General features: G+C 39.7%; 1 protein-coding gene across 4 annotated transcripts in view; it reads left to right on the forward strand.

The window, feature by feature from the left end:
- akap12b (A kinase (PRKA) anchor protein 12b) overlaps positions 1–14,858 on the forward strand; it is a 70,353-nt gene that overhangs the window by 34,033 nt on the left and 21,462 nt on the right. For 2 of the 4 annotated variants that reach the window (XM_072685503.1, XM_072685520.1), the window contains exon 2: positions 6,020–6,122. In XM_072685503.1, the coding sequence (XP_072541604.1) occupies positions 6,020–6,122 (103 nt within the window). The remainder of the gene's footprint in view (positions 1–6,019; positions 6,123–14,858) is intronic. The other 2 variants (XM_072685510.1, XM_072685530.1) reach the window with 1 other exon arrangement.

Below are 14,858 nucleotides of genomic sequence, written 5' to 3' on the forward strand. Positions count from 1 at the left end.
GCTTGTTCAAACTGGCTAAGGCAAGTACAGTCACAAAGCTAACAGTGGGCACACAAATACATACACACACACACGCCACACAAACCCAGGTCAACAAATGCAAATAATGACCACACATCATACCTCTTTGCTAACTCCTTTTTTAGCAGGACTGGTGCCATAAAGATGGATGCTGTTTAAACACACCCTCACACACCCTCACACATGCACCCAATCTCTCTTTCCTCTTGTCAAGCAGTTGTCAGGAGCAGAGTGTTGCAGCCGTGTGTGTGTGTGTGTTTGTTTAGTAAATGGAGGGGTTGTGTGGACATGTGTTGCAATCCTAATGTTTACTCACACACTCTGACTCGACTGGCTAACCAGACATAATTGTTTTCTCAGCAGTGGTTAGTAAAGCTTGCGTCCACCTGGGTGGTCAGTGAGGTTGTGGTATGAGCCGAGAGAAGGAGCAAATCTTTCCCCTTGGCTCCACAGACATCTTCACTAGTAGAAGATTTAGCTGGTCAGCAGCCTCTGAACAAATAAGCTCTCTTTTGGTTTGGTATAATTGTATGTGGAGGGTTTAATGACTGCCATTGCAAATTAAGTCTTTAATGAGGATCAGACTCCCATAAATCACAAGGGAGGAGAATAGAGCTACAGAGTAGTGGTGGATGTGAATGTGTGAGTGTGTATTTGCAGGCCTAAGAGTGTGTGTTTGAACTCCACATCTTATATTGTAAATAGAGTTGGCAGTTTTGACATTATTAAGAGTTCACAGTGGGAATGGAATCGAATAGGATTACAGCATTCAGAAGTAATAGGTTCTATACTAACACTCATACAGATATGAACAGTTGATATGTTGTGGATTTTATTTGTTTTATTGCGCAGGTCGCTGGTTTGTAATCGACAGAAATGAAAACTGAACTGGAATTCACCTGTGTTTTAATCTCCAGGCCACACACCACTTCTAGATCCACCGTAGGCTCCGCTTGCTTGTGTTTGTCTGCAACTTAATAGCCTCTGAAATGTCATTTCCTGTCTGCTTTCCTTGATTCTGCCTGATCTGTATCTCATGTCTTCAGTAAATGTATTTGCACAGCTTACGAGCTTATAGATCCTTTCCTAGATCAGAATCTAGGAAAGGATGTTTCGGTAAAGAATTTGGATTCAGCTGGCATTAGCAGTTTGCTCTGAGTAGCCTGGCACAAACACTGCAAACTAACTCAAATACAATTGAAGTTTAACATTTGCTTTATAAAATATCAGAAATGGGCATTCATGTAACTCATGCAAAACCACAAGCTGTGCACATTATCGAAGAATCCAAAATATCCAAATATCTAGAAAATGAACTTTTCTTAGATTTAACAGGCAAAAGAAATATTCGTTTAAATAACTAATTAAACAATTTTTTTTATAAATACTGAAACTAATTCTTTTTAGATATCTTGTGTAAAAGAGGAGAGAGTCTCTAATTGAAGTTTTTACCCTCAAGCAAACACAAGGAAACGATGTTCATTTCAGGTTAATGAACAACAAAACACTTGGACTTATCCTTTGACTTCAAGGGTCTGGGTGATCATGGGTGACTGCAGAATGAAAAACCCATTTTAAACTACTTCTGCTCAGAGTCTCAGGTGACAGGCACCATGCTACCCCATGGGGGTTACTGGTCACATTACGTTCATGTGAGCAGGTATTAGTGAAGTGACAGTATGAGCAGGTAATTAAAAAAGAGCCTGTGTCACATTGACCCTGCTTACACCTGGTCACTTGTATCTGGACTGTATCCTGATTAGATTTTAACAGGAGACAGTTAAATGCGTCTCTGGTTAGTCAGACTGAAATCTGATTGCGGTGTGGGGCGGAATATGCAAATTGTACTGGGAGGGGTTTTGGTTATTGAATTGCTATAAGATGAGACTCAAATGTGTCTCAGACCCCCTTAGTGATCCGATTTGAATCTGTTTGAAAGAGTCTTGGGTGCGTTTACAGTTGAATTTTATTTAGCTTGGCGTGATCCAGATATTTTCCTGATCCTCAAGACGCATTAAGTGACCAGGTATAAACAGGGTCATTGATTTTTGGCCATAGAGTAGAGTAACAAACATCATCCATCCATCCATCTTCTTGATTGCGCTGGATCCTGAGCACTCACATAGACAGAGAGAACACTCAAAATCACAATCACAGACATTGACTGGAGTGAGGTTCAAACCCACCAGCCCAGGCCCCTGCACCGTTGTGCCCATGCAGCAATAGAAGTGAAACATAGTGCATGGTATTTATGTGACATCTGAGAAAAACTCAAGTTTATATGGGGAGATTTTGACTTCAAATTTATATTCTATATACCACAAATATTATATAGCACCAGAATGCAAGGACATATGTTTTTCTGTGATTCTGGCCCTTTAAGGCTATGACCAGCTTGGAGACTCTTGAGTGGGCATCGTCAAGAACAAGACAGGAGGTGCTCTCAAGGAGGGTGTTGGTGGTTGGGTGGGGTGAGAGAGTTTGGGTGGGGCTGTCCCCACTACACTCTGGAATTCCACAAAGGGGCTTTGGAATGCAGGGAATGGCAGTCATGAGATAGTCCCGGGGGTCAGAAGCCAGGCAGGGTCAAAAGGACACCTGCTGGGCCACTGTCATAGCTGCACAGAGCTGTATGTGTGTGTTTGTCTTCATGCATTTGCAGGACGCAAATAAATATGTAAACTAATTTACATATATTTATATTTGTACACAGTATATGTTATATTTAATGGTGTATGTACCTATAAAACAGTGTGTTTAGCAAATATCACAGAAAAGAGATAGAAAAGAATTCACAGAAAAGAATCACAGCTTGCCATAACAAAACAGTTGTGGCAGCTAAAGTATTTTAGTTCTTGTAGTTTCTTTGGCAGATGGCCTCTAGTTCTGATATTCTTGGGTCAGATATAGCTATAGCTAAAGGTTTTCTACAATGTCCAGGCTGCAACTGGCAGCAACACAAACCTAATAGCATGATAGATCAACTCCATTGTGTCACAGTTGGTAAGGTGTTCTTTTCACTGGGCCTTTGGGGTCCAAATGGGGACCTTTTTTCTCCAGACGTGCCTTTTACCTTACTTAATTTACTCAATTATTTTACAGCACTTGTTTCCAAAACTCATCTGGCTTCTCCCAATGTTCTGTAGCATACTTCAAACACTGATCTTTGTGATGGGGTCACTGGTAATGTGTCCTTCTTATGGCTCTAACCTTTCATGCAGGTTCTTGTCTTATAGAGGTTATGGTTGGCTTTTCTTACCAGCGTATACACAATTCTTGTCATCTTGACCTTCACATTTCCCTGGACTACCATTCCTTAATTACATTTGATTACATTCATATAGACTTCCCCTGTCTTGTGGGCATCAATTACTTTTTATTTTTTAGATCTTTACACAGTTACTTAGGGGAGCCAATGGTGGCTTCTTAGCACGAGGCTTAAAGAGCCAGAGAATTTATTAAGCTTAGAAATGTGATTCAGACAGTTTCTTATAATTGACATACCTCAGGCCTGATGTGCTAATCAAGGTCTAGTATTTATTAGGATTAGTATTAGTATTTCTAATAATAAGTAAAAGTCCTATATAGTCTATAAATGTGAAATAAATATTGGACATATTATTATTATTATTATTACATATAGGGGTATAATATAAAACATTTAGGGCATATGTGTTACTCATGTCCTGATATTATGTTAAAAACAAGGTGTGTAGTGTGCCAGATATGCGCTTCTGAAAGTGTTTAGTGTTGTCTCTGATCCCTCTTTAACCCCCAAACTTATTAAGGTTCTTCCTGTCTGTATGTTTGCAGATACAAACCTAACGAAAGAAATTGCCTGCGTCAGATTTTATCGCTGTATTTTTAAACTGGACTGGACTGGCTAAGCTAGTGAAGTCACATCGTCCTTGTTCCTTGCTCCAGCAAATTTCTTACATTTTCTCTGTCTGTCTCTCTGTCTGTCTGTCTCTCTCTCACATCTCTCCTTAGCCTAACCTGAGTGGAGTAAATGACAGCAGTGCAGCAGTGTAGACATTAATTGAATTACAGAGGCCTTAGCTCGTACAGTGAAGGAAACCCAACCCAGACTCATTATTCCAAAAGAGGGAAGCTCATTGGCTTGGCTCCTCAGTGGGATCTTCTCAAGAGGCGTCTTCCTTTTGGAGTCCAGCCTGATCCATTAGTTTGATTAAACCCTCCTCTGGGAAGTATTTGTGCATGTGTTTGTGTGTGTGTGTGCATGCTCTAGACGTTTCTTCACCTTCCGACAATAGCCAGAGCAGGACAGGCATTGTGTTAGTGTCAGTGTAGACGGCCCTCCCAAGAGAAGAATGAGAGAGTGTAAGTGAGAGAGAACTACAGAGAGAGGCCAAAACAGAGAGAGAGAAAGAGAGAGAGAGAGAGAGAGAGAGAGAGAGAGAGAGAGAGAGAACACGAGTGCTGAATGGCACACTCGAAGGGGCAGAAACTGGAGCGATGGGGAGCATCATTCTTAATTAAAGCAACACATGTGGTTTTATGACATGCAGATAATGTGAAGCAGGCCTGGGTGAGACTGTGAGAGTCTGGCTGATACACTCATACACTGAACACTTTGATTCAAGCGTGTTCATCATTTCCACATGAATACACTATATTACATCAACACAGTTATTGCCAAAACTAAACAGATTGAAAGACATGAGAGCTACATGAGTCTATAGGGAGACAACATTTAGCAATCCTCTTCACTGTGTCTCAGAACAATGGAGGTTCCTAAATGGTTCTGGTTGTTTTAACCTTTTTAAATAGGTTTATTACATTCACAGCTCTTTTCATAAAGAAGCTTTCATTGAAAAGTGATTCTGCTTATGGTAGAGTTTCCCAACCCTGGTTCTTGTTTTAAAGAGGGCTTAAATCCTACATATTCTTGTCTGATGACCCCCTCATTCTCACATGACCAGCCTGTTTTTGTTATTGTACCTTTAAGGATGGCCTTACAGGTTAGGCGCAGTGTTTGCTGTACCGGACTGCAGTGGTGAAGAGACAGATGAGCTATAGAGCAAAGCCTGAGGTCAGGAAGTGTGAATACTGACCGAAAGAACAAGATTGCAGATACAAGTGTCCAAAGTGGTGGCCAGGTTTATTTTTCATGGTAGAGTGAGGAGCTCAACTATTCGGGGTAGGCTCAGAGTAGCTCCTTTGCATTGAGAGGAGCCAGCTGAGGTGGTTTGAGCATCTGATAAGGAAATTTCTCCTCCTGCTGGGGGGAACCCTGAGGCCAGCTAGGACATATAATCCCTCCAGCAGGTCCGGGGTTTTCCCTTGAGACATAACGTATTTGAATATGTTGGTTTTCATGACATCACAAGAACAATGAATAGAAAACAAGTGGCTTTTGCAATATTGGTCTCCATATATGAAAATGAAAGAATGGGACATTTTACAACAGTTTTTCAAATGCTGCTTCAGACATGTTATTTTAGTGTAATGGGCCTTCAACCCCTCATACAGCCTGTGGCCCAAAGAATAACCCCAGCGGTTTGTAGAGAAATCCCTGTATTTATGGAATAATACTCTAAGTATAAAGCTATAAGTATAAAGCTCTTTAAAGCTTAGGGAACCACCTTGCACTATAAAAGTTTTTGTCAAGAAAAGCATTTGTTCCAGAACCATGCATCTAAGCCAAGAAATATTATGTACTTTTCTGTGTTTCAAAGCTCAGCTGTGTTTTATGTCTGCATGGGTCGGATCAGAATAACATCAACCCAGGCACATTTTAAGTAATTAAAATACCTAACTGTGAGCGGTCTGTGTATTTTCTAAAAGCAAAGTGGAATGCAAATCATGTGGAATAAGTGCTAGTTTTGGATACAATCATACATTCTTTACATATTACATATTAAAATGTCCTTTTATTCCTCACACATGGCAGGTATGTTCTGTTTGTTACACAATTATGAATCTATACAAATGTGAGTGAATCATGGGTGTAATTAATGTCGTGTTCCTCCTGCAGCAGCTGCAGAAGAACGGACAGATCTCGATCTCCAGCCTGAATGAAAAGACAGATGAGCAGACGGACATTAATGGACACACTGAGGACGATACGCTGGCCGAGAGTAAGTCTACGTGAATTTTGTTCGTTTGTCAGACTTTATTCACGTGTGTGTGTGTGGTATGATGTGATGGTCACAAATGGCCAGACTGCATGCCATTTGTCATGCGCTGTATGTGTGTTGACGTGTTCAAGTAGTAATTAAGACTGCTATTCAAGTTATTTATATTTAATAAATATAACTGACCGTCAGTATACTAGTTTAAGATTAGGTTTTGGTCTACAGTGTATGTCTTTGTAAAGCTGTATCTCTTTATCTGTGTCTGCTTATATCCTTTACATAATCCCACAACAAACACATGAAGAACACCTGCAGAGAACTACGCCTGTCTGCCCAAGAATGAGAGAGAGAGAGAGCGAGACAGATGGGGCAGAGTGTAGAAAAGGGCAGTTACTCATCCCAAAAAACATTTTCAGCAAGATGGAACTCCACATCGGAGAAGAATGCAATCAAATTCATTTGGGAGTGTTTGGAAGACAAATGGTCCAGTATAGAAAAAGATGATTGAGCTGGAGTTCATTACAGTGTTAGTGCTGGGAGCCAGGGGCTGCAATGTCTATAGCATATTTTATATGTAATGCTAATAACACTAACATTGTTAAGACCTTAAGTTTTCTTAAAAGTACTGTTTTTATAAAAAAAAAGTACTCTTGCACCCAGCATGTACTTTACAGAGAACCTAGGTAATATTACACTGTAAATATTAATATAAATATTGTAAATAAATGGAAAATTCTTGGAGCTAAAGGTATGTATTAAGGTAAAACTGCAGTTTGCACTCAAAAAATATATAATTTTGAATGAGGGCAATGCATACATTCTGAAATACAGATCAAAGCTTCATATTTCCAGTAATATTTGCTAGAAATGTCCTTGTATTTGCTATTTCGTGATATTTTGGTGAACACAAAATATTTCAACAAAATATAACTTTATTTATAAAATAACTTTTATTAAACTGTACTGTTATCATTCACAGTGTAGTTTACAAAAAAATACACTGTAGACCAAAACCTAATCTTAAAACTAGTATATTGACGGTCAGTTATATATTAAATAAAACTTAAACTTAAATATGAATAACTTAAATATAATAGCAGTCTTAACTACTACTTCAACATTTGATAGTTTTAAGGATTTTCTGTTTCTTTTTGAACAATCTGATAATGTGCTCAAATCCTTCCTTAAAAGAAATGTAATTAATTACATTTCTAGCAAATATTACTTAGAAGTATTAACTTTTGATCCTGATCTTCCAGGTGTTAAAGATGCTACTTACTTGCTTAAGTTTTAGACTTAACTTGTAAAATTTTAAATCACATATTATGTTGGAATTTTGAAAATTGTAAATGTGAACTGCCCCATTTTATACTTTAATGTCCCCCTTTATGTAAATGTTTGGTGTCTAAGGTTTGCTTTTGGAGCTATTTTCCTAACCCATGCCTACATTATCACACACATGCTCTAGGATTATGTGGTTTCTGACATTGCATGGCTTAATGCAATCTATAAGTAATAATGGACACACACACCACATAGCTAAAAAGTAGTAGTGGCCATCTTTAATTCTGATTTTAACAGCACATCAGTATCAGAAACCACTTAAGCAATCCTCCAACGTCCATACATTTGGAGATTCCAGGTGATAAAGGGTATAAATTATTTTTTTCACTGAACTATCATTTTAATTGATTAACTAACCCTCATGTATTTGGTTATCCTTTGACCTGCAGCATCCTTTAGTTTCTGTCTGTGTCTGTGTTTCTTTCCCATCTTTCAAAGGGCCGTACTCGACTTCTCGCCTCCTTTTCTCCTGTCTGAACACTGCAGTGGGTCCTATACTTATTTCCACAACTCTGTCTGGAGTGTGTGCTGTTTATTTATTCTTTCACTGCCTTTAAACTCAGAGAGACCACCGAGATGTTTCCCTCCCAAAATATTTAGCGAGCCGTGACCCGGTGGAGCTTCAGAGCGCTCCACGTTAGTTTTTAATAAGCTTACCTCACCGTGCGTTCAGAAACTCGAGATGACTTTAAATGCGGAGATATGGGGGAGCCTGGGCCTTTTAATAATGTCTATAATGACCTGTCCTCTGGCTGTATGGAGTAACCTTACGCTGCATCAAACACAGACAGAGCGCACAGCCAGGTCCTGTAGAGATGAATGGGGGCCATATTGTCCATTAAGAGCAAGAATGTGAGTAGTAGATACAGTATCATAATGACAAGAGGAATATGTTTAATAACACTGTAAACACATTTTTCTTTGACAGTATGTAACCAACATTCTTGCTTATTTAACCCTTCACTACAGAGGTAATAATACGTTGACTAATCAGCCAACTCTGTATCTCTTGTCTTATTTATTTATAAATTTAACAATACAGGATATCAGTGTGTTGTGATAAGCACGCCAGCTTGTGGCTAGTGTGTTATCCTGGGGTTAATGTATCAGCTTGTAGCCCAAACATTAGGCCATTGTTGCTATTCAGCTAATTCACCCAGCACCCATGGCTAGCATAGGCAGTCATTTGCATACACACAGCTTGTACTGTATAATCTATATAAACACTGTTACTAGAATAGGACACTCATACATGCTATTGGGATGAGTTGGAGTAGTATTTTTGATTCAGAAATAATCTTCCGACATCTGAACCTGACCAGCTCTTATGGCTCTTATTATCAAAATCCATCTTGTGACTTTTTAAGGTTTTAGGTTTACCCGTTCACCCATAGATCCCAGATGCTTCCCTTCCACCACCCAGATTCCCATAATTGGTACCCTAAGTGGTCAACTACATAAAGAGACTTAGCTAGACAGACATAGAGAAGACGGACAGACAGAGCAGACATAGACAACCACTAAAACGTAAAGTCCAGTGCTTTTTCAAAAAAGCCACATTTACAAAAGAGCATCCAAGTTGGTGCAGCTGGCTCGAGTGTATTATGTCATCTGCAAATCAGCTAAATAAAATTGCAGAGACGCTAATGTACAGATCAGTTCAGCGTGTGCTTCATTCAGCCAATTGTAGAAGTGGAGAAAAGCAGACCGAAAAAACAAATTCTGTAGAAGAACTGGAAGTGCTGACGCAGGAGGTGGATGCCAGCTGCTAAAGTCAAGCAGTTTAAGAAATCTGTTTCTTTCCTTTGCTGCTCTCCTGTCTTCAGTGTTGTGACCATTACCCAAGCAAATACACCTGCTTCTCCCTGAAGCTTAAAAAACCTGGGTCGTTGAGTCTGTTCAGGTTTGTAAAATGCTCCAAGACATTAATTAGCATAGTCTCCCCTCATGACCATAGGAACCAGAGAGGGGTGTGTCTGCCTTGCTATTCAAATGCACTGCTTGTGTCAATCCCCACATGACATAACCAATAAGTCTGAATTAATATCTGTAACAAAGTAAAATACATCACACATGGTGTCAGAAAAGAAAATGTATGTCCAAATGTTTGTGGACACCCCTTCTAATGAATGCATTCAGCTAGTGTATGACACATATGTGCAAACACACAGCAGGATAACTCCAACAAAAGCAGGGTAAACTTATTTCTTAATATTCTTGATTTCGGAAAAAACAATAAATGAGCAGCTGTCTCAATACTTTTGTCCATGTAGTACATAGTACAAACAGTGTGGGTGTCATGTTTTCTGTTGTTGGAAAGGGGGAGTGGGAAAAGGCACACTGTAAACTGTAAATGTTGAATTTACATAATATAAATTTAAAAAACTAGGATGGCTCCAGGGGCCTTAGAATCAGGGGTCTGGAGTTGTGGGTTCAATCCTTACTCCAGTCACTGTCTGTAAGGAGTTTGGTCTGTTCATGTGTCAGCATGTATTTCCTCCCTGTACTCCCAGGGTTTTCTCCCACTTCTGAAAAACACACTTGGTAGGTGATGCTAGCTGTCAGTGTGTGAATAAATGGGTGTGTGTGGACCCCTGCAATTTACTGGCGCCCTGTCCTAGAGGTACCCTCCAGCTAAACCATGACCCTGGTCAGGAAGAGGCAGATAAGAAGACGGATGGATGGAAGTTGGGAAACTGATTGCCTCAGTTTTTCCAAGCAAAATAATGAATGATTTTTTTACAAATTCTGCAAAACTTACGCAAACTGTTAGTCCTTTAGTACAGTAGTGCATTCATTGCAAAGCTCCAAAGTTATATTTCCTAGAAATTAAGTTGGAGCAAAAACATGGATCCCTGGACAGTCCTTGAAAAAATACTAAACTCTTGGACACTAAATAAGTTACCCAACTACACACTAACATTCAAATATGCACACACACACACACACTCATCCCTTCCAGACCATGCTGCTTGCCTTGTATTGCAAACTCCCTCAATACTCCCCTAGACATCTGTTTGCTTTTACAGAACCGCATGAGGCCAGGTTCTCAGAGGTGCGCGTGTTTACACTAAGAGACTGTCGTGAATTTCAGTCAGGCTGGGATGCCAGCGCTGCTCAGGTCAGATGTGTAGTATGTGTGGTATGCTGCTATTGTGTCAGTGGTTTGAAACAGTGGAGAAAAGGGCAGAGGGAACAACTTCCCATGCAGCCAGCCCTTATGGAGGAGTGGTGTAGTGTATATGGGTATGTATAGTAAGGGGGGGGGGGGGGGGGTTGTAGGGCAATGATTGAGATGTAAAGGGGGGGGGGGTTACGGCCCAAAGCATGATAAAAGCTCCAGAGCCACCGGTGGCCTCTGAAGGAGCAGGAATGCCACTGATAACAGCACAGAAGCACAGGATATACGTAGTGTACCTCACTACACACAGACACGCAGTGTGCACATGTACCTTCCTGTATTTCTGGATACCTTCTTTAGACTTACACTACAGTTTGGAATTTTGGACATTTGGGATCAGTTCTTTCAATATAAAATGTGTTTGGTTGCAGATAAATTACTAACATACATAGTGTTATTTAGCATTTAATAATATAAGTTTGTTTTCATAATGCCTGACATATGAAATAAAATCTATTTAAACAGTGTATTGCTTTGTTTACAGTATTTAAAAAATATGCTGTTTAAGTTATTGTTGCGTACAGACACTGTACCCGAACACACCGTGCCATAAACATGCCATGAGTTCTTAGCCTCCAAAATTACAAATACAATGAGTTGCCATGATAGATTATGTTCCGTAATACAGCAGTGTCCTATTACCATTATCGGTTACTGTGATGACAGACAGATAGATAAGTAGAACTGGAGGTCATAAAACACACCGAACATTACTAACACATTAAGAATCTGCCATAGACGGAAATAAAGGGGGTGTGAAAGAGCTTAGCTATAAACAAAGGTGTAGGGACACAATGAAGGTACATTTATTAACCCCTTTATATCCCATGGGCTGTCAACAAACTGAAGTGTCCCACCACTTTGTACAGAAGACCCTGTAATTACTGAATAATACACCTTATGTCATTAGATGAACTATTATTCAGTTGTTCTATTATTCAGTGGTTCTACACTACTAGTGCACAATTCATGACAGCAGGATTCCTGAGTGTTAATAAAAGTGGTTCATTTACATTATTTACATAACATATTAACAGCCTTAGTCATTCAGTCCATAACATTCATATGACTTAATTCCAGTCAAAAATAGAAATTGTCTTTCAACCTCATACCTTCAGGTTGGAACTAATTTGTGGGACGCTTTAGAAAGATTAGATGTGTCCATAATGATGAACAGTGCTGCAGATGCTTCCATAAGGACTGAGAAATCTGTATAACTGTAAGACGTGAAGCATAAAGTGATGAAGTTACAATACAGCTAACATTGAGAAGGCCTCATATTTGAAGCATTGTGAGCAAATGGTGAGGTAGAATCTAGAGATTATCTTTAAACTGATAATTACTGTATTAAAAATCAATGACTGTAAGAAAACATCCTTAAACTACCTTCCGGTCGTCCAGTATGTAGAAACCGCCCAGTGTGTAGAAATGCAGACAGAGTGAAGGAAGGAAGCCTGCTGAGGAGGAAGCAGCACGCTATAATCTTCCTCTCATGAGGCCACAGACCAGACCTGACGCACTACACACACTCGCAAACACACAAACGTGCACGTATGCTCCCTCATGCACACAGGATGGACACACAAACACAAATACACACTCGCACCCAAACACTCAGGCCTCACTGACTCCTACATGTGCACGCTCCCCCTACAGCCCCTTATGGAGCAAGAAATTAAAATAAACATGACGTAGCACTGGCCGATATCAGTCAAATGTCATATCGCAGTACTTTCCAATGACAGTATGCGATAGTATTAGATGATAATCCATGCCTACTGAGTAGTGCTAACCAACACAAACCTCACATATTACTTATTTTGATTGGGCTGTTTTAGATTGGGCTCATTATCCAGATAAACACACAATTCCTAGAAAGGCAACGTCATTTCATTTTATATGTTGGAACTGTTCTGTCATAACAGTATGTAAAGGCTAGTGAATGGTGGGCATAGACTGGAGATCAGTCTAAAAATCAGTATCGTTGTGTGACACTGATACGGGTGTGGTGATACAGCAACTGTACAGCATTTCCCACGACTTACAGTTCAGTTCAGTCAGGATATTTTAATCATGTGTTCCAGAGGGACGTGCTTCTTTAAATAGTTCTCTAGGGCAAAAGTTGAGAGTGCACACATACAGGCACGTTGTTCCTGACTTTGTAAAAGCGCTTTGTAAAGTGTTTTTTACACTTTTTTGTTACAATAGAGTAAAGTTTGAAGAAAGAAATGATTAATTATTAATTTCAGTAGTGTAAAAAAATTGGAGAATTTATATTAGTCCATTCATCACAGAATTTTTTTTGTATAAATATAATAATTTTGACTGTTATTTATAATTGTAAATAATTGTAAATAATATAAATGTATATTTATAATGATATAAAACTAAATGTCTGAACAAAATAGCATACATTTTTGCAGTTTAGTGTCATTGTTAATGATGATGAACTGACTATTAAAAATGTATAATTAATTTTTTGTTACATAGAGATACAAGGTTTTGTTCTAAAAGTGTTCCAAAAGTGTGTTTGGGTGTCTGTTAAGCCGAGATTCTCACCCTAAAATACAGACACACACATACAGTATATGCACAGATCTGCTCTGGGAAGGGTCGTATGATAAATATTACACTGCTTCAGTTTTCTGGAGGCTTTGCCAAACTATGTAGTGTGTTGTGCAACACTCCCCCTGACAGAATGAGTGAAGAGTTGGGCTGGGCGGGGGGGTTAGTTATAAAAATCAAGCTTATTTTTTACATTGAGGTGAATCAAAGGCCCAACAGTGTGTTCTGTTTAGTTAACAGTACTGTCAGTACAGGACAAAGTATGCACTGTTTTTGCACAAATTGCGTACACTTGCACATATAGACATAGATGCAGATGTGGAGTCAGCACATGCACACACACTCTCTCACTAGACTCCCTGCCAGCTGTCTAGGAGGGGAGGCCTGAGAGAGTCCAGAGGATGAGATCAGCCATTATCTCATACACTGAGGCCACTCTCCCCCAGAAAGCTGCGTATGTGTGTATTTGCACACATGTGAATGATCAGATTCTGTGGCGTTTGCTACTCTAGCATAGTGTAGGTCTGGCATAGTGCAGCTCTGGGGATACTGTAACTCTGGATTAGCACATATCTGGGACGGTGTAGCTCTGGGGTGGTGCAGTGCTGGAATTTTGCAGCTCAGAAATAGTGAAGAAATGTGTAATTCTGGAACGAAGCTCTGAAATAGGGCAGCTCTGTGATAGTGAAGCTCTGTAAGAGGGTAGCTCTGGAATATTGCAGCACTGGCAAAGCATAGCTCTGGAATACTGCATTTTTGGGATAGTTCTGCTCAGAAATAGTGAAGCTCAAGAAGTGTGTAATTCTGTAATAATGAAACTCTGGAAAAGTGTAGTTCTGGGATGGTAAAGCTCTAGTAAAAGTGTAACTGTAATAGTGAAGCTCCGTAATAGTGTAGCTCTGGGATAGCGCAGTGCTGGGATAGTGCAGCGCTGGGAAAGTGAAGCTCGGGAATAAGGTAGCTCTAAGCTAGTGCAGCGCTGGGATAGCGAAGCCCTGGAATAATTTAGTTCTGGGATAGTGCAGCTCTGAGATTTGAGTACAGTGCAGTGTTGCCAAAGTATTTCATTCAGGCTTTTAGACAGCGATTCAGCTTTGTCAATTTGTTCAGTTCTAAGAGGCAGATCTGCCCAATTCTATCATACATTTTTACTTACCGTAGAATTGCTAGCTGCATCATTTATTTTTGTGTTTGTTTTATTGTGTTTTTGTTATATGAGTTTCAATTAAATTGAAATGTAGTCAGCAATGGAAGAGCGATGAAATTGTCCGTGTTGCAGCATAAAGGGGTTAAAGTCATTTAAACAGCAAGGTCAAGAGCATGAGAATTGAAGATGATGAGATCATGAGATGAATTAAGAACATCATATGTGAGTATCAGTAGGACCGTTGTCAGAAGAAACAACTGGAACTGTGATAAAATATCTGATGTTAAAGTATGTTCCCATAGGCATTAAAATCCAGGAGAAATCATGCTCCACTGAACTTGCCCTAGACCTGCTTTTTGGAGAGTTCATTGTTCAAAATCAAGGCAAATATTGGTTCCCTGCTAGACGATTCACCTCACGTACACGCACATACGCACACTACACCCTGCATCCCTTTCACGCTGAGTCCTTCTAATCTGCTATACACTGCCTTCAGACCACC

The sequence above is a fragment of the Salminus brasiliensis genome, chromosome 1 (genome assembly GCF_030463535.1).
Source record: "Salminus brasiliensis chromosome 1, fSalBra1.hap2, whole genome shotgun sequence".
Lineage (NCBI taxonomy): Eukaryota > Metazoa > Chordata > Actinopteri > Characiformes > Bryconidae > Salminus > Salminus brasiliensis.